At 40.3% G+C, this 20,773-nt stretch overlaps 3 protein-coding genes and 1 pseudogene across 7 annotated transcripts; 2 read left to right on the plus strand and 2 right to left on the minus strand.

Moving 5' to 3' along the window:
• Positions 1–459: 459 nt before the first annotated feature.
• On the plus strand, positions 460–2,525 carry LOC140800008 (uncharacterized; annotated as a pseudogene).
• Positions 2,526–3,789: 1,264 nt separating this feature from the next.
• LOC140799993 (protein MICROTUBULE BINDING PROTEIN 2C) lies at positions 3,790–7,002 on the minus strand. Of its 2 annotated transcripts, none has more exons than XM_073154603.1 (5): positions 6,626–7,002; positions 6,470–6,544; positions 5,440–5,802; positions 5,023–5,241; positions 3,790–4,076 (listed from the first exon to the last, which is right to left on the minus strand). In XM_073154603.1, exons 1-5 carry the CDS (start codon positions 6,803–6,805, stop codon positions 3,927–3,929), a joined length of 987 nt encoding a protein of 328 aa, XP_073010704.1. In that variant the 5' UTR covers positions 6,806–7,002; the 3' UTR covers positions 3,790–3,926. The 2 variants fall into 2 exon arrangements, with proteins under 2 accessions (XP_073010704.1, XP_073010703.1); XM_073154602.1 differs by having other exon boundaries at positions 3,790–4,079.
• A 539-nt stretch (positions 7,003–7,541) lies between these two features.
• On the plus strand, positions 7,542–12,931 carry LOC140799994 (uncharacterized). Of its 4 annotated transcripts, XM_073154606.1 has the most exons (7): positions 7,542–7,952; positions 8,062–8,115; positions 8,615–8,660; positions 8,741–8,808; positions 9,372–10,094; positions 10,495–11,318; positions 12,529–12,931. In XM_073154606.1, exons 5-7 carry the CDS (start codon positions 9,411–9,413, stop codon positions 12,635–12,637), a joined length of 1,617 nt encoding a protein of 538 aa, XP_073010707.1. In that variant the 5' UTR covers positions 7,542–7,952; positions 8,062–8,115; positions 8,615–8,660; positions 8,741–8,808; positions 9,372–9,410; the 3' UTR covers positions 12,638–12,931. The 4 variants fall into 4 exon arrangements, with proteins under 4 accessions (XP_073010707.1, XP_073010708.1, XP_073010705.1 ...); XM_073154604.1 differs by lacking the exon at positions 8,615–8,660 and having other exon boundaries at positions 7,810–7,952; XM_073154607.1 differs by lacking the exons at positions 8,615–8,660; positions 8,741–8,808 and having other exon boundaries at positions 7,554–7,952.
• Positions 12,932–13,364: 433 nt separating this feature from the next.
• LOC140799997 (uncharacterized) lies at positions 13,365–15,550 on the minus strand. Its single transcript, XM_073154609.1, has 2 exons — positions 14,160–15,550; positions 13,365–13,952 (listed from the first exon to the last, which is right to left on the minus strand). The coding sequence occupies exons 1-2, from the start codon at positions 14,920–14,922 to the stop codon at positions 13,945–13,947; spliced, it is 771 nt and encodes a 256-aa protein (XP_073010710.1). The 5' UTR covers positions 14,923–15,550; the 3' UTR covers positions 13,365–13,944.
• Positions 15,551–20,773: the final 5,223 nt, after the last annotated feature.

Genomic DNA, 20,773 nt, shown 5'->3' on the forward strand with positions numbered 1-20,773 from the left:
TTATCCAGCTCGATACGCCGAATAAGTGGTCGAAATTATCCATCTAATTTGGTCTTCGTATTGGAGATTTGTTTGCTATCTACGACCATTACCGTCTTAAATCTGGACGAATAATCTCATAACAGTGCATGCATGCATGCAGAATAATATCGTTTACATTACAACTTTATATTGACTCCTATTTATAGTATCGTAATACTGAAGAATTTGCTATATACGCTTTAGTTGTTATGTTTATAAAACAAATATAATTTGTGAGTTTATTATCTACGTATATATTATTTTAATTCTTAATTTTTTTAAAAAAATTTAATTAGGTGATATATTTTAGAATAAAAAAAATTAAACAGGCAATCCGGATCCGTGAACATTATTATCTCACAGAAAAGACTAGTAAACTCTACTAAGTCGTATTAACGGTTGAGATGTATCGAGAGGCAAGACGGACCGTGAGTAGAGATTATTAGGATCTTCTCTAGCGCTATAGTATCTTCTCTCGAGTCTCGGGCTTGCGAACCTTCCGAAAGCTTCTCCTTCGAAAGACTAGGGTTTTCTTCTTCCACCGCTTCTCGCCCGCACCACGTAGCCGAGGTGGTCCTCCCATGGACAACACGAGCGAACCCGGGGCGTTCCACGGCAACGAGGCGATATCCGCTGTCCACGACGAGGAGCAGTTCTACGGCGAGGAGGACGAGTACGACGACCTCTACAACGACGTCAACGTCGGCGAGGGGTTACTCCACTCCGTCCGCAGGAGAAACGACCCCGTAAGGTTCCCTGTGGAAGAGGAGAGCCGCCGCCACCACCCAGAGCCTCCGCCGCCGCCCCTCCCACAACCTCCGCCGCTTCAGGGGACCGGAAACATGCCGGAGAAGGTCCATATGCCCGGAGTTGAACCGGCGGCGCCGGTGAATAGACCGCCGGCTCCGGCGCCGCCAGTGCAGGGGGGAGCCAAGGCTGAAGTCGGGCAGACGCAGGGGCAAATTGGTAATTTCGGCTTCGGAAACGAGGGTTTCCAGAGGCAGGGGGGAGGACACGTTAACGGTGGAGGCGGCGAAGGAGCAGGGGGGTCTACTCTATTCGTGGGGGAGCTGCACTGGTGGACGACGGACGCGGATCTCGAGGCGGAGCTGAGCAAGTACGGGCCGGTGAAGGAGGTGAAATTTTTCGATGAGAAGGCGAGTGGGAAATCGAAGGGGTACTGCCAGGTCGATTTCTACGATCCGATGGCGGCGGCGACCTGCAAGGACGGGATGAACGGGCACGCGTTCGATGGCCGGCCTTGTGTGGTGGCTTTCGCGGCGCCTCATGCAGCTAGAAGGATGGGCGAGGCGCAGGTCAAGAATCACCAGATAACGGCGGGACAGAATCCGGCTTTGGGTCCGAAGGGTAGAGGAGGGACACAAATGGGTGGGAGAGGTGGAGGTTGGGGGCGTGGGGGATGGGCAACCGAGGGCAGGTGGGTGGGAGTATGAGGAACAGAGTGGGGCCAATGGGGGGTGGCAGGGGAATTATAGGTAATGGTGGAATGATCACGCCGCAGACGCCGCCGCCGCCACAACCGGTGATGCATCCGGCTGCTATGTTTGCTCAGGGTTTCGATCCTACTGGTTATGGCACAGCTATGGGTAGGATGGGGGCTGGTTATGGAGGGTTTCCTGCAGGGCCAGGGGCTGCTCCGTTTCCTGGAATGATGCCATCGTTCCCCCCTGTTGTGGCTCCTCATGTTAACCCTGCTTTCCTTGGGAGAGGGGGGATGGGGGCAGGTGGTGTTGGGATGTGGCCGGACCCGAGTATGGGTGGATGGGGAGGAGAAGAGCAGTCGAGTTATGGGGACGATGCGGCATCGGTCCAGCATTACGGCGGAGGAAGTCATGGTAAGGATAGGGCTCGTGATCGAGACCAGTCAGCAGCTTCCGATAGGAGGCATGACCGGGAGAGTGATCTGGGTCCTGTGCAGGACTGGCCAGATAAAAGGTATCGAGATGATAGAGAATTGGGCCGGGAGAGGGATAGGGAAAGAGATAGGGATCGAGAGAAGGACAGGGACCGAGAGAGGGAGAAAGAAAGGGATAGGTATCGAGATGACAGAGACCGACATGGCGATCACTACAAGCACAGGGAACACAAGGCTGAGCGTTATGATGATTGGGACAGAGGAAGATCTTCCAGGGTTAGAAGCAAATCACGAGAACTCGAGCATTCGAGGAGGAGGTGACTATCTCCTAGTGGACAGGTTAAACAACTACCTTTGAAAACAGGGTATTTCAAAACCTAGGACAAGCACTTCTTAAGCATGGGAGTACTCTCACCAGCAGCTATATTTTTGCGTCCTGTTGTAGCAAAACCGTTTAGATATAAGTTATCCTTTTGCTGAAATCTGTCCCAGATGCTTAGATTCTCTGTAATCATGTTCTTCAATTGGTGTAAATAACGATCTGTAATGTTGAATGCAGAACATGCGATTACACTGTCATGTAATATTATGTACAGATATGTAATCTTTGAGTCGATTCTTTTCTCAATGCTTAACAAATTCTCTATAGTCATGTTCCAATTCTTTCTATTTGATGAACAGCTGCAGAATCGCATGTCTATGATCTTATTTGATGAACAGCTTGAGATTTATCATTTCCTTTTACATGAAGGTTATTAACTTTCACCTTATATTTGCAGAGATGTCCATGTTCAGGTCCCCACTAGCTAGGACTGCTAGCATTTTTTAGTGTTATCATGTCTTTATTCTCTACAAGATCCATTTATTATTGGCATATTTCAGTTTGTAATTATCTGTGTACAAGTGTAGGGCAGTCCACTGATTGTATGAGATTTTAAGTCAGTATCCATTTAGCACTAATTTAGTGCTCATGTAATATCAGACTGACAGCAGTCATAGTTTTAAGTAGCTCTAGTATTGTTTGTTTTCAGTTTTGATGATAAAATACAGGAACCAATTTGGATAATTGTTGTCTCGAGTTTTTTTTCTGCTTAATTCCGCCCCTTGTGCTTTTCTTTGGTTACTGAAAAAAAAAAATGATAGTATCTCATGGAAGGTTTTCTTCAGAGTGGTAACCACTGTTTCTACAGGCAGCATTTGATGGCTTTCAGGGTTCATATGGTAGCTCTTTTCGCGTAATCTATTTGTGGTACTTGTGTTTGAAAGGCATCACAAAAATGAAGAACTGGAGATTATTGCTGTCTTTGATCACAAAACGTTCTTTTATTTGGATCATCAAATCGTACAGGCTGTTGTTGAACTGCTAATTGCCACAGTAGATGACAGACTTACTAAATGGATGGCTTTTATACCTTTCTGTGACGCTTGAGTTATTTGATAGGCCAATGGGAGCCTGTGAGTTTCCCAAATGGGGATGGTCTTTCTTGAGCTTTTCTGTTTCATGTTCCTTATGATAATTGCTTATGAAATTCTGTTTCTTGTTCGCGAAGGCTGACCATAATTTCAACTGTTAGATTCGAAGTCTGGAAGTTTTTTCGTTCTTTTAATTGCCATCTAAGGTTGATGAAAGATCAAATAAAGGCCAGTTGAAGGCATAACGACATAAAGTGAGATATATATGTGCTTTATATGTAGGAAGTCAAGGTTCTCTTTCATTTAACTTTGATGTAATCATCCAGAAATTCCTTGTGATTTAGAAATGTTAGTCGAGTGGAGCAGAAAATCGCCCAAATATTTGAGAAGCAGCTTTCATATCCAACAAAACCATGCCACGATGAACCAGATGACCATCTGTAAACAATTCTTTCAAAATTCGGCCGGAAAATCAACAATTGATTCAATTCTAAAGGCTGCATTCATGATGGAAGGGCTCAGTTCAGCTGCAACATGCCTAATTTAAGCAACCTTGGATGCATTTAGATACATTAATACCTAAGACATACTCCGGAGTTTGTGTTTAAATATTTGGTTAGAGTACAAAAGCTCTAAGTCTTAGCCTTGCCTCAGCTGCTATTGTTAAGAACTCGTCGGCAGGGTTCTCTTTTGCAGCAGCAACAGCAGCAACATAGGCAGCTCTTTCAAGTTCCATCTTCTCGACCTCAATATTGTCAAAGTCATCCTGCTTTTACAAAAAAGGAGAATTAGGCAGCAAGAGGATCCCAATCATTGTCCCCAAGCATTTCATCAGGTAAATGAAAGATTGATCTACGAGGTTATCCCCAAGCATCCAGGTATGGGACATGGTTGAAGGGGGCAATGCAAAATTCTAGAGTATTAACATCAAAGTCACTATTAGTCCTCTTAAGGCTCTAGCAGTCCCACCACAGCAATGAAACAGAAAATTTAAGGAACTCTAATCCTGTCTAGGATATATATGTAGCTCAATCATCTAGTACCAGATCTCTGATTTGATGAAGCACAAAAAGTTTGTTTCAATCGGTACTGTCTTAAACAGTAGTTTGTCATCCTATCCAAAATACACAGAAGCATATATGCTGGCTCTGTGTACAGAATTACACTAATCCATGAGAACAATAGATGATGCACTACTCAAAAGGAATTGCCATTGTTTATATGTTTGCTCTGTCCAACCACAACAGCCTAACAAGGACTTTCAAGCAGAGGAAGAACTGCGCTATGTACACTGCGATGGCAATTTCTTTACTTCCCACAATCTGCATCTGTGTGATATTTTAGCTGTGAAATGGCAAAATTTTGTTCATCCTACCTTGCATGCAATGGAACGTAAAAGACCCATCGGGAAGAGTTGAAAGCTGCTCAGAAGATACACCTATTTACGATCCTAGAATACATAGAGGCTACAATAGAGTGCATCATTTTATAATGCCTACATAAATTCTACTTCTTTTCCAACTTTTATGTTCAACTATAGTTCAGTAAATTATACTTGGAATGGTGCTCCCACAATCAAATCTAGCTTGCCTATATTTTGTGTGTGGCATATATGATATTGCTCGATGCACATGGATTAGTCAATGAACAATGAGGGTTGACAAGAAATAATATTTACTTCCTAATAACACAACAGGGGAAAATGAGCTTACTGCAAGTGGAAGTGGTTCAAACTCAAAGGACAAAGAGATGCTATCTTCAGGATATGCATCTGAAACATTCTCTGATAATTCTTCAAACAACTTCATCAGTGCAGTAATCTCAAAGTCCATCGAGGCAACATCTTCTTGGAGTTCTTCAATTTTTCTGTTTGACATTTTTGCTTCCCATTCTAATTTCTCCAAGGTTGCTTGCTTGTCTGCAAGCATAATCTACAGAAGAGAAAAATGAAGTTTACTTCTTGTGTATTTCCCGAATTGAACATCCTAGATGCTTCAGAGAAGAGTACTTCTCAAGTAAACTTTCAGCAGAACTCTCATTATTCAGTCCATGCATAAAGTGATAAAATAATAAATATGATTTCACAAAAAGTAAGAATATATAAGTAGTAAATGGACAACTTTGGTTACCTTAGCATTATGTAGTTGGGAATTAGTAGACTTGATCAAGGAATCCTTCTCTGTGACCTGGTGTCTCAGTCCATCAAGCATTGAATATGCTGCATTCATTTGATTAATTGAATTCTCTGCAGACTTCAGAGCTTCATCTTTCTCAAGTAATTTATTTTGTAGATCATTGATCTGTTCTCGCAACATAGCCAACTCTTCCCTATCCTTCTGCACATTTTCTGGCACCAAATCCCTTGATGGCATGATAGAATAATCATCGCCATTAGTGTCTTTTTTACTCTCTGAGGCATTATTCTCTCCAAGATCTCTTCGTTTTTTTGCAGAAGCACTTTGAATTGTTTTCCCACCTTTTGAGTTAGCAACCTATATTCAAGTTTCATTATATCAGTATAAAACAAATAAGCAAATTATGGACCTTGTGGTCATCTTAAATGTAGAGGGATACAAAAGAATGAACTTTGCCAGGGAAATTACAAGACAATAAGAGTAACTAAATTGAAAAGGAATTCTGATGAGCTTTCTTGCGGCTCTGAATATCCATTAGACTATATAGAGCAAGACTACATAATTACCAAAATATAGTATAAGCTATTCCATTATCCATACAAAAGAAATCAACTTTTCAGATGTAATCAACTGTTCCACTGAAAGCTAAGTAGCGGTCAACGATCAAAAGGAACAAGCAGGTTGTTCTTCAAAGAAATGGTCTCCACAGAATGCAACGATCAAGCTCCTATTTCTTATTTTCCCTCTAATTATACTAAAACCCTCATCACAAATTCTAGTCGTAAGCAACACAATTTAGTTCGTAATCCCAGTCATAGACGCCCAAACCGAATAAGATTAACACCCAAAATAGCCGACACGCAAGAGAGGCAACAAAAGCAACGAGATCACTGCAAATCTAAACTTGCAACAAGTCAAAATTACAAATAAATCATTTCTTCGCACGATGTAGAGAGTATACGCCAGAAATTCACTTAAAGAACCAATCTTTTCTAAGAATCTAAGATAAATAACAAGGAAGAACCTTTCTAGACTGGGATGGAGCTGGTGTGTACACCATGGACGCTCGCCGCGAGTACGACGAATTCGTCCTACGATCCTGCAAAAAGTAATAAATTTATTGCAGAGAAAGAAAAAAGAAAAGCGGGGGGTAGGAGATCTAAGAAAGAGAGAGCCAGACCATGAGGGACTCGACGAGGGGAACCATCTCGACGAGGTTCCTAAAGAGGAGCCGATCGACGTTTCCGCCATTCTCGCCGGCGGCGGAGTGCGTCGGAGACGACGACGACGGAGGCGGGGCGAGCTTATTCCGGTCCGGCGGATCGGCGAAGCCGTGGTGCTTCCGAGATCTCTCCAGCATTGGATTAGAAAGATTTGGGTGACTCGTGATGGACTGCAGCGCTTTTTCTTTTTCTTTTTCTTTTCTCCTCTTCTTTGTTGCCGCTTTGCTTTGCTTTGCTTCGTCTCAGGACAAGAGAGAGAGAGAGAGAGAGAGAGAGAGAGAGAGAGAGAGAGAGAGAGAGAGAGAGAGAGACACTTAGGAGCTGTTTCCGAGGCAAATTAGATTCAAATCTCTAGATCTAGTAGTGGACCAGACTGGACCCATACTTGACTTAAATTGGACACTACCGACCGCATTAATAGGCCCGTCAGGTCGGGCTCATTTCAGGCTCGGTCCGGCCCTTGAACTAGCTTGGGTCAAGGCTAAGCCCGTCCACGTCACGCTTTTTTATGCGCGCGCTGCACCCTGACACAAAAAGACTGCCATGTGTCAGTCCCCACCACGTCATCATCTCTCTTCCAAAAAGAAGGGTTTCTTGATCCGTTGTAGTGACACTTCTGTGCCGCAATAAATGAAACAATTGTCAGATTGGCAAGGCTTAGTGCGCATGCATTTGATCCGTGAATCATATATGTTCTCTCGATTATTATTATTACTTTTTTTAATCCTATATTAGGATCCCAAAGTTATTTCTCTATATTGGAGTTAAAATCTCTCTGAGAACGTGAATAATATAATTTTTTTTCCTAACGTAATTTCTCGAAATAAGTTCGTTTTCTGAGATATTTAAATTTTGAATCCTGTTTACTCTTTTGATTGCTTTAATGGAGATCGGAAACCGTTACCTAATCCTCGCCGGAAACCAGGGCTCCATGTTTCGCCTCTCTCTCTCTCTCTCTCGCAAATTTCAAGAAGGATATCACCATCAACTCATTTAATCCTTCATACTAAAACCCTAAACCCTAGCTAGCCGGCATTAAATAGGTTTCTTTCTATAGCGAATCGATAAGTTAATGCACCCCCACCTGTCGTCTCTTTTGGTGGGGGTAGTGTTGTAGTGTGTGCGTCTCGGCTAATTCAAAGGATTAATTTGATGCTCTCTCTCATTTGACTTATATAGCGACACCATCCTCATTCTAAGATTACTATTACTTTAATCCCATCCTCTCTCTGCCTCCTAAGTAATTAGAAGCCTTTTTGGCTTTCCACCAGTAAGAGATCCAAGGTATTGACTTGTGTGTAATATGTTATTCTAGTATGTGGGCATTCCTTATGTTAGATTTTTTTTTCTTTTTTTTCGACTGAGATCTTTCGGCTTCTGATCTTGTTCACAGAATGAGGCAGATGGATTTTGGCGTTTTGGGGATTTAAAGACGATGCATCAGATGGTAAGTACTTTTATCTTCTGTCTTGTTTTTGTTCTGTTTTGTAATTTTATTCTTCGGAATGGATGGTAGTTGTACTGTATCTTGGTAAAGTTGAGGAAGAAATTGGTGTTAAAGATGCCTATAAGAATTCAGAAGGCATATGGCCATGGAGAGACTTTTGGTGCTTCCATTCATCTTTCTTTCACAGAAAAGAGGATGTTTTGTATGAATTGGTAGGCTAAATGCTCCTTTCTGTTTCTCTTTAAATGTAGTGTATTGGTATGTTTGTCGATGTTATCGATTTTGCATTATAATAAATTAGAGGTTTTGTCTAATAATTAAGTTTCTGGGTTTAATAACTAGCCGAAGTTTGTATATGCCAACATGGCTAGCTTTGATGGGATTATTTTTTTCTGAACAGCCTCTATTCCCTTTTTCCTGACATGTGCTATACTGTAGTCATTTTAAATAGGGTTGGTTTGAAATTTATAATGCTGCTTTTGAATTGAATGTGCAACAGTTGGCAATCAACTGTGTTTTCCCTGGCATAATTACTCAAGTTGCAGGTGGGTAGTTCATGTTGGTACGTGGTTGTCGAGCAAATTGGCTTCGTTGTTGTTTTAAGAGTTCATCTTCTCTTGTGCAGCTCTTGCCCTTCCATGCAATGCCATGAGCCTTACATTGGGAAGGATACCCTTTTTCATCTTTTGTTTAGTAAGTCTTATTTAACTTGTCATTGACTCAGGATAATATTGTGGCATTTTCTTACTGCAGTGGAAGTTGAATTTGTTTATGTTTCATTAAGCTTTTGCAAGAGTTGGTTATTTCTTGTTAGAAGATTAAAGTTCTTCACCTATACCCACTGCCAAGGGTATGAATTTGGTTTAAGTTTGAAGTGGCTTTTTGGAAGAGGTGGTAATGTCTAAAGTCGGTTCTATTGCATTTGTTGCTGGGACTATTATTTCTTGTCTAGACAAACTGCCACACCCTTCACCTTTTCCAACATCCAAAGTTTTTGAATTTGGTTTTACGTTTAGTTTCACTTTTGCAAGAGATGGACATTTGTTTTAACATATTAAGTCTATTGCTCTTTGGTTGAGATGAGCAAGATTGTTAGTTCTTATAGCTAGACTTGCACTCAGTTGCTGGAAGTCACTCAGTTCTATTTTTCTTTATTTTCTCTAAGTTCTTTTTTGTGGTTGCTAATGCTTTGCTATTAATATTAAGCTATGTTTCCTACATGTTGAAACTTGAAAATTACTTTCTTGTCGGTGCAGGTGTCACCACAGATACAATGACAATAATTTGTTTTTGATATGCTGAAGATAGAGAATGATGCTCTATGGGCAGGAAAGCATGATCATTTATCATCTGTAAAGAAAGGGCCTAGTGAATACACAACTCCATCCAAGCATAATAAGGTGGACTTAGGAAGGCGTATTTATTTATCCCAACGTTCCTCTATCAATACAAATAACACTAGGGTCTGTATCAAGTACTTTTCTGCTGAAGAAATTGCTCAGGCTGAACCTCAAGATATGGTTGCTTACCTGAACGATGATACATGTGAGAATGTTAAAGACATACGCATTGATGAAGTGGTATATTCTGTTGAGAAAACTTTGAGAGAAAATGGAGCAGAAGAGACCTCATCAAGTTTCCACTGTTCTTTGAGGGATGGAAGTGATGATCTCAACAAAGAAATGCCCGAGGGTACTAGGTGCATTGTGCATGATTCAAAATCAAGGTCAACATCTGGAACCCTCATCTCTGTCTTTGATAAAGATTCTGGTGACCATTATTGTGGGAGTGGAATGGATGTTAAAGGCAGGGTAAATAAGACTGAACAGAGTGTAAATGATAGATCCTGTGAGAACATTAGTTTGAAGCACGTTTTCCCTTGTGAAGACTCTTCTCAAGCTCCCAAGCATGTGTACAGGATCGCTTTTAACTGGAGCAGTGATCCTCAGTTATCTGTTGATAAACAAACATTCAATCAGGTATTTGATGAATTTAGCTGCTTTCAAAAGTTATTGTTAGTATTATTAGAAGTAGAACTGCTTTTGTCCTCAGTAGTCTCTACTTTCTAGTACTTTATCAAATTCGATCCAAATTTTGCTTTTGTTATAAGTTTCATATTTCTATTTTCAGACGTTGCTGGTGGATTAGTACATACCATGTACCTTTATATTGTCAAAATATCGCAGACTCCTTGGATTTAGGGTTTTCAATTCTTTTGTCTTTCATTATGTTTAAGATCAAGTTCAGAGGATTCAACTTGTTAACTTATGATACAAAAGCTGTCATTTCCCATATAATTTAATAGATGTTCAGTGATATGGATCATTATCAAATGACTTAGATAGCATATGCTTTTCTGCAATATTTTTTAACCCCCAGGGACCCGAGGACAAGTGCACTGCAGTCAACGCTATTGCACATGACAACACCGGTAAGCCCAATCAGTGCAGTCGGATAAAGGAGAGTCATGCTTGTGGTTATTCAGAGAGCCTGAATGAAGAATTTTACTATGCCACAGTTGTCCAATCTAAAGAATTGCATCTAAGCAACGAGATTACTGATCACATTACATTAGAAGGTTCATCAAAGGCAGGAAGATCTGCAGCCAGTTCTCTGTCATGTGATTCCGCTGAGTCCATAGATGACATTCAGAATGTAAATAGTGTTATCAGTTTATCAAGTTGTAAATTGGAGGAGAGTACAATTGGACTGACAGCTGTACAACATGATGCCCGACTATCCAATAAAAACAGCATGGCGAATGATAATCGTTGTAATGGTTTGTTTAGTAATGTTCTGGAAGAACACTGCTATATAGCAGCAGATGTGCCATCGGATGTCCATAGTTTGTATATCCCTCCTAATTGTGAGAGCGATGTCAGAGATGATATATGTGACACTGATCCTAGAGCAGCAGATAGAATCAGGATAGATGGGAGACAACAAAATAGAGATAATCAGCTAGCTGTACCAGCCCAAAATGATCATGTCTTTGAAAAGTCTGTACCTGATTCCATGACGACAACAACAACAACAAAAACAACTCAATGTTCTATCAATCGTAATCATGGGGATATGAACTTCTCTGGACACATTATTTCATCAGGCCCAATAACATCCTCGGGTTATATACCATATTCTGGTAGCATATCTCTTAGGTCAGATAGTAGCACAACCAGTACACGTTCCTTTGCATTTCCCATGTAAGTAAAACCTCCCTTCTATTCAAACTTTGTAATGCATAGAATCTAAGCTGCAGTACGATCTACATTTCAGTCAACTACATGTTATGCAGTTGCTTTCTGTTGGCTTTCACTTTGCATGTTATTGAAGCCAGTGCCTTGCAATCATACTATGCTGGATGCTAGCAGAATCAGATCTTCTGATCCGCACATTCTGAAATGCTACGAATTTATGTTCTAACTATTATTACGTTCACTTGTTACAATTGTCTGCACGTCAAATATAGCAGCATATCCCTGATATGGTGGATTTATCCAAAAGACTAAATAGTGAGTTCCATTTTCTGAGTAGATTAATAATTCACCCTTTCGGTCCATATGATAGGTCGTCAATGTTGTAGCTTTTCTGCAGAAATATACATTAGATTCACCTAGATATATAGCATTTAACACTTTTAATTATTCTGCAAATTGAAGGTTCAACAATTATTCTAGCCAAATTTATAGTAGACAAATTACATGTAATTTTTTAAGGCTTAAAGTGATGATCTTAGTATCTTAGGATAAATATTACTAAAGCTATCAGTAGAATTCAGTGACATATGTAAGTTCTACCCTGGGCATCCTCTCCCTTTATTCTTGTCTGTTCTATGCAGTTAGATTAATTTCTAAACTTGTAATGTTTGTTAGGAAGTAGTAGAAAAGGGTGGATAGATCACCTGTTACCATTTACCAGATTTTGTTCTTGCAGTCGTTTGACAATGTCGGCCTATTATCTTGGTGAATTTATTCGTGGTTATGTGTCACATTCTTCATGTTATTCCTTATAAATGCGGGCTACTTTTCCATGCCATTTATTGCTTGCATGAAAATCGTCCTCCATTTTGCTCTAGATCTCTTTAATAGGACTACAACAAGGTTAGATGGAACACAGAGGACCAATTGCAATTATGTAATTACAAGGGAAGAATAGTCAGATATAATTATCTTCGGGGAATTTATGTCCCCGAACAAATGAAATGATCATCTAATGTAGTTGGTATTGTATCTTGCTGCCTCTCTTTCTCGTCGGCGAGTTCAATCCAGTTTCTGTCCAAATGTTTGTGTTGCCCTAGGCTTTTAGCTTCCAATCTTTCTACTGTATCTGTCAATTTTAAGCAGAATTCTTATTGCCTGTTTGACACCCTGCATTTCTCGTTGCTCACTTTTGTCTAATTTCATGAATTCTCAGACTACAGACAGAGTGGAACTGCAGCCCGGTGAAAATGGCGAAATCCGACCGCCGTCATTTTAGGAAGCAGCGAGGATGGAGGATGGTGCTTCGTTGCTGTAGATTCTGAACATACATGCCGTCCATGATCTATCTTCTGTCCCCCTCTCCCTCTCCCTCTCCGAATTACATACTCTGCTGTTTAGATCTGTTTGAAGTTGTCTTCCTCCAGTTCCCTGTCCTGCTCTTTTCTTTATTGTTTCAGCAGGTCAGATTTTTCATGTAAGCAGAAGCACACGCCTGCTTCTGTTTTTCTCTACACTCTTTAACTTTTATCTTTTGGAAGAAATGTAGATGTTGAGATGCAGCACTTTTAGATTATTATTCTGATTATTGCTGAAAATGAAGGATGAACATTTGACCATTCTCTGTTATAATATTGAGCTGCATGTCGCAGTAGACTTAGGATAATTATTATTTACTAAATTATTGGCACCAGTAATCACAAAACTAACTGCGTTTTGAATGATACAATATAAAAAGGGGGGAATGAATCACATCTTTATCCTTGTGTTTGGTTACTCGTCCCACAAATTATCACCTATAAATCTTCCAACTTACTCCTCTACCATCACCATATGAACGAGAACTTTAACTAGCATCCCATACACATGCTACCACAATTATGGCCACAAGGTGTGCACCCCTGCCAAAACAATAGACTACAATAAAAGATAGCGTTCTCCTCAATAGTCTCCAACTATAAAATTAGCCTAATAATATTACCATCTTCTTATTAGTTTCTTTGACCAAACTAAGCCTCCTCACACCTTGTTACTATCTACTACCAACAAGTATGTCTCTAATTTTATCTAATTAATAAATAAACACAAATTAAACGTTTAGAATTACATAATACATCGAACCATTAACCATATCAACATTTTTTTCCAGTTGAAACTGAAACCAGTTCGGTCAAAGAAAAGAAAAGAAAATATATAAAAAGAAAACCTCTATATCTTCTTCTTCGCTCAAACGTACGACAAGAAGCTCCTGTCAACATCGAAGGTTTATTTATTTATTTATTGAAGGGATAAAATAACCCCCCCACCGTTCAACGAAGAAGAAACAAAGAGGACCCGGACCCTCAAGAAGGTGACACGTCACCCTGTCATCGTCGGACGTCTCGATCACTCCCCCCGCGTCCTCAGTTAAATGTCCGATCCCATCAATCCTCCTGTAGCACCCGCGCACCTAACCTAACCTCCTCTCTCCAGAAGGTCAAGTACGTAACCGCGCATGGGCCGGCGCACCAAAAAAGAAGCCGGGCCCCACCAGCTTACCCACTTCACTGACGTGTCGCTCTCTCCTTCTGCCACGCTTAATACCCCAACTTGGGGAGCGGAGGAGGGGAGGTTAAAGAACCTCATTGACGGACTAATTATCTAGACAGAGTGTTAAACTTTACAAATTAATATTATATAATATTATATTAACACTCCGTAAAAAGAAAGAAATTGGGGAAGAAAAAAGAACACCAGGGAGAAAAATAAAAGAAAATGAGCGGATATAATTTTTTTTTAAAAAAACCATAATTCAAGATTTGGGCGGGAGTTAATGACGGGATTAAGGCAGGTAGAGAGAGGGATCACCGTCTCCCAGATTGCTCTGGTTCCAATACGCGCTGGTGAGATCGAAGAGGGATGGATCCAACGGTCCGGGCCAGTCCATCCCGGTGATCGCACCTCCACCGTCCGATCGCCCGTGGAACGACCCCAGATCAACGGAGGCCGTCTGATCCACGATCGCTTGCGTGCGGATCGCTTCCTCCTCCGCTGCCGCCTTCGGAGGGGCCGGATCTGGAAACCCGAACCCTAGAGCTGCCGCCGATGATCCAGATGCGACCAGAGTCGAGAAGCTCCCGGCCGACCCCGGAAAGATCTCCGGCGATTGGAAGGGAGGGACCGGATTTGGGTTTGAGGTGGGAGGCGCGATAAGGGCGGGATCGGTGAAGGAGGAGGAGGAGGTGGAGGTGGAGGCCTCGCCGGTGCGGCGGCGCTTGCCGTCGGCTTCTCCTGCCGCGGAGGAGGGCTTAGAGGAGGACGAGGATGTGGAGGAGGGGCGCTTGGATTTCCGGCAGCCGCCGCCGACGGGGACGTTGCGGAGGACGCCGCCCTTGGTCCAGTACCTGCGGCAGCTCTTGCAGAAGTGGCGAGGCTGGGAGAGGTTATAGTTGTTGTAGTAGCAGAACTTAGTGTTCGTGGAATCGCACCTCGGGCACTTGATCGGCGCCACCCCCGCCGCAGACGCCGTCATCGGAGGGTAGCCCCTCGGCCGCCGGAGATCCGCGGCCACGCCATCTGCGCCGCCCAAGACGCGGCTGGCGAAGCCGGGGATGGATCGGAAGTCCTGCATTCGGCTCCGATGCGACGACGAGTGCGATTTTAGAAGCTTCTAGGAGGTTCCGGATGCTTCTTGCCTCGAGATCGGCGTTGCCCTCCGATGGCCGGTAAGAGCTACCAATCTGATCTCTCCTTTTTTTCTGGCTGAACTGTTTCTGCCTCACATAAGCTTACGGCAAATATCTTCTATTCTTCTTCTCGACTCCGTACCTAAAATTACTATATTGCCCTTAGTCGGCACTAGATTGACGAAAGTAACCTCGCTTAACACCTTCACGAGATAAAAATATATGCCTACTTAGACTAACATCATCCATCACGTAAAAAAATTAAAAAAAAAATCACCATTGACGTTGATTGCCTCCTTTTCAGACTGCAATCAGGAATTTATTCCACTCGGCTACAGCAGCCTCTAGTTGGTTATTATAGAACAAAGTAGTTTAAGGGCCATTTACATGTAAATGGAAAGGCCCAATCTACACATATAAATTATAAATATAAAATTAGTTTTTAATTTTATGAATTTTATAGAATATTCTTTTCAGAGTACTAAGACGAGTTCCTGTGCAACATCTTAATATCCACTTTAAGTAAATGAATACCAAACACATTTCTCTTAATTTTTAATAAGAAGAAATAAAGAAAAATATATGACTTTTGTTTATTCATATTGGTTCCTTATTAAATGCTATAGATGAGGTATGTAATAAGTATCTCGAAACATATGAAACTAAAACTGTCCTTAGACGTTAATCATTCTTTTAGCTCCTCCATTATAGTATATGTGTATATAGGAGTAGTTTTGTAATTTCAATAATAGGTGTCAGATATAACTAAGTTACTACCTTAACATCATTTGACTGTTTGAGAGAGAGTTACAATTATTAGGCTATATGTTACTTGTCCTATTCTATCCTATGGCAGTTTAATGGGGCAGGACAAGGGAAGACTGAGAAAGGCGTGGTACACTGTTTTTATTTCACTAAGTCCACTGTTTTAACTATTACTAATAATGATTAATAGAGAAAAAAATGAAACAAGCTTAAGTGAATAACTGTTTGCTTATACTGTTTGTTTTATTGTAGCATTGGTGAATAGGAAATATTTTACATATATGTGTTGCTAGTTTGTATGTTTACTTTGTCATTTTTATTCATTTATTATTAGGATAAGGACCTTTAGAGATTCCCAAAGCGCATCATGATCTATATTGAGAAATTTTATTGATAAATTTATGGTGCTCTTATACTTAAATAAATGTGCTGACAGTAGACATGCAAATTATGCAACAAAAGTCTTGTCAATTATGTTACTTATCTTGTCTACTTATCAAACAAATTTTTTTTAAAAGAAAACCTCATTTAGTTGAAGAATAAGATAATATTATACTTATTGTTCACTTATAGAAGAGTTATTTTTAATTATAGTTTTTGTGTTTGGTTATAATACTAGAATCTCGAGAGTGTCATAGATAAAGAGGTATTTGATTATTAAAATATAAAACAAGGAGTAGGATTAAAGCCAAATTAAACTATAGGAAAACTCCGAATTCATGGTATTTATAAAACTATAGGAATATTAATCATAGTATTAGTTTAAATAACGATAAAAGGTCCAATATCTATTGTATTAATAATAATATATAAATGTAACATTGGTTATAGTTCAATTGGGGCATACTCCTCATTTTCTCTAAAAAAAAAATTATAATATTAATTTATAATTGATTTTGGTAGCGTTAAATTATTAATAAATAAAAGTATTCCTAATTCAAGGATAGGATATTTATTCTTCTATCAAAACAGGTACTTAAAGATTAGTATTTTTTATTTATTTATTCATGCATTTCCAAGCTACTGATAAAATAATGGATATTATATGAAGTGGAACGAGTGGTAGTGCAATTTTCACACTAAAAAACCGCAGTCTGAGGTCAATGTCCGGCAAGCAGTCCATACTCCCGAGGGTTCATGAACAGCATCAGCAACTATTACGATCAATAATTAAGTGGTAGTGCTCATCATCACGGATTACGACTAATTTCCACCTTGTTAAGAGACCATAGATCTTGTTCGTGGCCGTTACTTAAAGGTCTTATATTTAAATATTGGATGCTGAGAAGCGCATGGATTGTAGGAAACTTTTATACATTCGACTGCGTAGCTCATCCTTTAGTTCGAGGTTGCAACCAGAGCAGCCTGCAGCGTAGCGTCGACGGTCGTACGCTCTCGGCGGGGCAACACGTGGACGGCCACTGCTCCGCTGTTCGTCTGCAAGTCGCGTGGTCCTTCCGGCGCCACGTAGCGGGTCACTGTTTTCTATTCGTCCAATGATTGCTGGCAGAGCCCAGAGAGGAGAGCAGAGGAGAGGAGAGGAGAGGAGGTTTCATTCTCGTACGCGTCCCACTGACTCGCACGTAGCACAACACAATTGCCTTCAGTTCGAGGTAAGAAATTTATTTCCCTCTCTCTGTTTTTTTTCTTTCTTTCTCAAATTATAATAATTAATTTGAAGGTTAATTATAAAAACTTTTTAAATAAAAACATGGTAAAGATGTATTATGATCCTCCAACAAATTCTATTATGACCTGGATCATCACCAAGAAATCCGGCACACCAATAAATGTAAAAATGCATTGAAAGTCCCTCCCTCCATCCTGATTCCATCTATAGACTGTCAGATCGATGTTTGTGATGGGCTTCCTCCATGCCCCAACCCCAACCCCAACCCCCACCCCCACCCGTACTCGTACACTCGTACCTAACGACAGAGCAAGGTGAAGGAGGAGGGAGAAAGAGAACAGGTAGACAACTGGAGTTAAAGAGAGCATCTCGGAGTGGGACATGGGGCAATAGGGGGAGTCACGTGGGACGGTGGAATTTGGTGGCGGTTCCTAAACTAGGCTTCAAAGTTGTGTGCTAATGTATACGCATATATAACGCACGGCTGGGCCCATCATGCTTTCATATGTACATCTCCCTACCTACCCATCCTTGTCATAGTGATCATAGAAAAGATGCATACATTCATTCGATTTCACTATCCCCAAGGCCCCGTGCCTTGCTGCACTCCTCTCCTTACACTTACACTTTAACACTAGTTGATCAGCTGCACTTGTTAGTGGATGTCACTGTTTGCATTCCATTAGAAAGGAACAGAGAGAGAGAGAGAGAGAGAGAGAGAAATGAAAAACAATACGTAGTTTTACAGAGCTAAACAAGACGAGAATTCATCTTTCCTAATAAAACCTTTTTCTTTACCAAAGTAGATGAGAAAGTGATCGGTCGCGTTGTGGAGACGTGCAGGGGATTGATTTGAGTTCTCCGGTGGGACCAAGTAAGCAGGGGTGTGCATTATTTGTGCTTATCTTATAGCAAATGTGTGCATTAGTTCTGGGAGCCTTGAGTGACATTAATATGAACTCATCTTGACATGTCCTATCTATCATTCATTCATTCATTCATTTGCTCTTGCCCTAACACATTGGACACTTGCAAAAGAAATTTTAGTGGAATTCTCTTGACGTATGCGAAACAAACTCGGCATGCCTTTGCCTCTCTACCTTCTTATCAACATCTTAATCCGTAATGGCGGTGCCATTGGAGGGCTTGCAATTAAACTCATATTTGACATGTTAATAGCCATAACCTTTTTTTTTTTTTTTTTTTTTTTTTTTTTTTGTCAATACCAAATTTATTCATGTCTATTTCAAACCTTAAAATAGAACTTAAGAGGAGAGAGGGGGCAACATACCTTGTTCATCGTAGAAGCTTGCTTCTTAATTTCTATCATAACTGTTAACCATAACCAATTAAGCCCGCATTAATTGGCGAAAGCGAGTCTTACCAACCCGAGTTACGAGTACCCTTTGAACAAAATTTTTTTTTTTTTTTATAAAAAAAAAACCCCTCTAGTGTCTTAACTACAGAGTTAATACTTACTACTATACTAGTAAAATCCACGCATTAAACTATAGTTGGTCGAGTGTCAAAAATACACTACATCCCCAATTGTACTAGTCTGAGGGCACCATCATATGGTCCCAGTCCTATAATTCATAGCAAATAAGGTTAAAGAGACACTTTTGGCATTGAATGGCTAATGGGCCTCACATCTTTGCTTTTACCTCTTCTCCCCTCCCCCCATCCACATGCACAGCACAGCACCATGGACCGCAAGTGCTCTTCCTTGGATTAGACATTCTAGACTCCATTGGAGCTGCACCTTTTTTTGTTTTTTGTTTTAATTTATTTTAACTATTATGTTATATTGAAAGCAGGCATAAGACAGAGCAAACGTTACGTGAAGGAATTAGGTATATAGAATTGAAAATCCTTTCCTATTTATTTCTCCCTGGTTGTCCCACCAATTTGTATGGGTACTATAAGTCTTGTGAAGCATCACTATTCAAGGCACTGGTCACTGTTATCATAACTTATTTATGCCCCAAGACCACTATCAGCTTGTCTAGGAACAGAGGAATACTACAAAGTTTTAAGACCAATCTTGCACACTCCTGGGTAGACATATCCCTTGGATCAAGGGATTTTATACTCTTCATAGAGATCAGAGATGGCATCATAGTTATAGTTTCTAGAGATCCTTTGGATTCAAACCTTCTTGGTCCACAACCCCAACAAGATATTATTAACGTATGTATATGTATCTCATTATTCGAAACACTTTGATTACTTCGTATTTATTTAACAACTGACTGGCGGGCAATGCTTATCAAATCGAGCCTCTGCAGCCAAACCACTCATTTTTGGTGAAGGTGACATCTCTTGCACGCCTTCTTCTACGATTCACACTGTCTATAGAATAGAGTCAAAGATGTCTTAATTGATTAATAGGCTGAAAACTTTTGTCCTTGGAATTTCTTCTTCTTTGGGATTGGATCTCTACCGTCTATTTGACTTTGGGATTATGACTAAACTCCATTACTATTCTAGATCAACAGATTTCCATAATTTGTTGTACCATGAAAGCAACTTCATGTAGGGTTGCACTTGCTTTGTATATGGGAAGTACTTAATTACAAATTATATATTCTTTACATATACATTATAATTAATCGATTTATTTATATATTATTGTATTACTCTTGTATAATAAGAATTATATGGCTAATATATACCTGAAATGACCAAAATACTAACCTATATTATCTAACCCCTCTCTAGTGCGTAGAAACTCCATCCCGATTTTTGTTAGCAAATAGCTAAACTATTTGTGATTATATTATAAGTGATTAGCAAGAACAATTTTCTTTGTTTAGTAAGTTATAACTATTTATTTCCACTCATTTCGATTCACACTATCTATTGTGCTAACATTTTAGTCTTTTGCTCTTAAAAGTTTAGTAATCAAACATAAATTTATTTTAACATAATTATTATAATTTTATTCCCATGTTTAGTTTTTATTTTATTTTATTATAGGCCAATATTTTTACTCTGTAGATGTTACGTGTATTGCGTTATGGTTGCGTAGAGAGTGAGTCATGGATTATTAATTGCACATGGGAGATGGGAGATGATGATGAATGATGCTGTTACTCTTTTTGACCATATTATTAATGCCTAGAGGAATGTATAAAAGTATAATGCATGTATTTGATGGCATGAAAGCTATGTATTTATGGGCATTGAATTAGGCCGACTCCCCCGGAGCCCGGAGGCCTAACGGGTCGGGTAAATAGGTCCACCTATGCGGCCCGGTATGAAGGTCGGGTCGGGCTGCCAAAACTCCTGTCCAATTCCGGCCCATATGTCCAACCTGGCAATCTAAAATTTTGATACTAATCTCACACCGTCCATTCTGAAGAACTTGGACTTAGCATAGCGATCAGACGGCTGTGCTG

This window comes from Typha latifolia, chromosome 13 (assembly GCF_019914945.1).
Source record: "Typha latifolia isolate L0001 chromosome 13, TyphaL0001v2, whole genome shotgun sequence".
Taxonomy (NCBI): Eukaryota; Viridiplantae; Streptophyta; class Magnoliopsida; order Poales; family Typhaceae; genus Typha; species Typha latifolia.

Bases quoted from the DNA above. Each gene is read 5' to 3' on its own strand.
- LOC140799993 (XM_073154602.1), bottom strand. From the start codon at position 6,805: ATGCTGGAGAGATCTCGGAAGCACCACGGCTTCGCCGATCCGCCGGAC. The intron at 5,803-6,469 runs GTTCTTCCTTGT...ACTTGAATATAG, and splicing joins CTCCATCCCAGTCTAGAAAG to GTTGCTAACTCAAAAGGTGG. The intron at 4,080-5,022 runs GTAAGCTCATTT...TTTTTGTAAAAG, and splicing joins TTGAACCACTTCCACTTGCA to CAGGATGACTTTGACAATAT.
- LOC140799994 (XM_073154606.1), top strand. From the start codon at position 9,411: ATGCTGAAGATAGAGAATGATGCTCTATGGGCAGGAAAGCATGATCAT. The intron at 10,095-10,494 runs GTATTTGATGAA...TTTAACCCCCAG, and splicing joins ATAAACAAACATTCAATCAG to GGACCCGAGGACAAGTGCAC. The intron at 11,319-12,528 runs GTAAGTAAAACC...ATGAATTCTCAG, and splicing joins CGTTCCTTTGCATTTCCCAT to ACTACAGACAGAGTGGAACT.
- LOC140799997 (XM_073154609.1), bottom strand. From the start codon at position 14,922: ATGCAGGACTTCCGATCCATCCCCGGCTTCGCCAGCCGCGTCTTGGGC.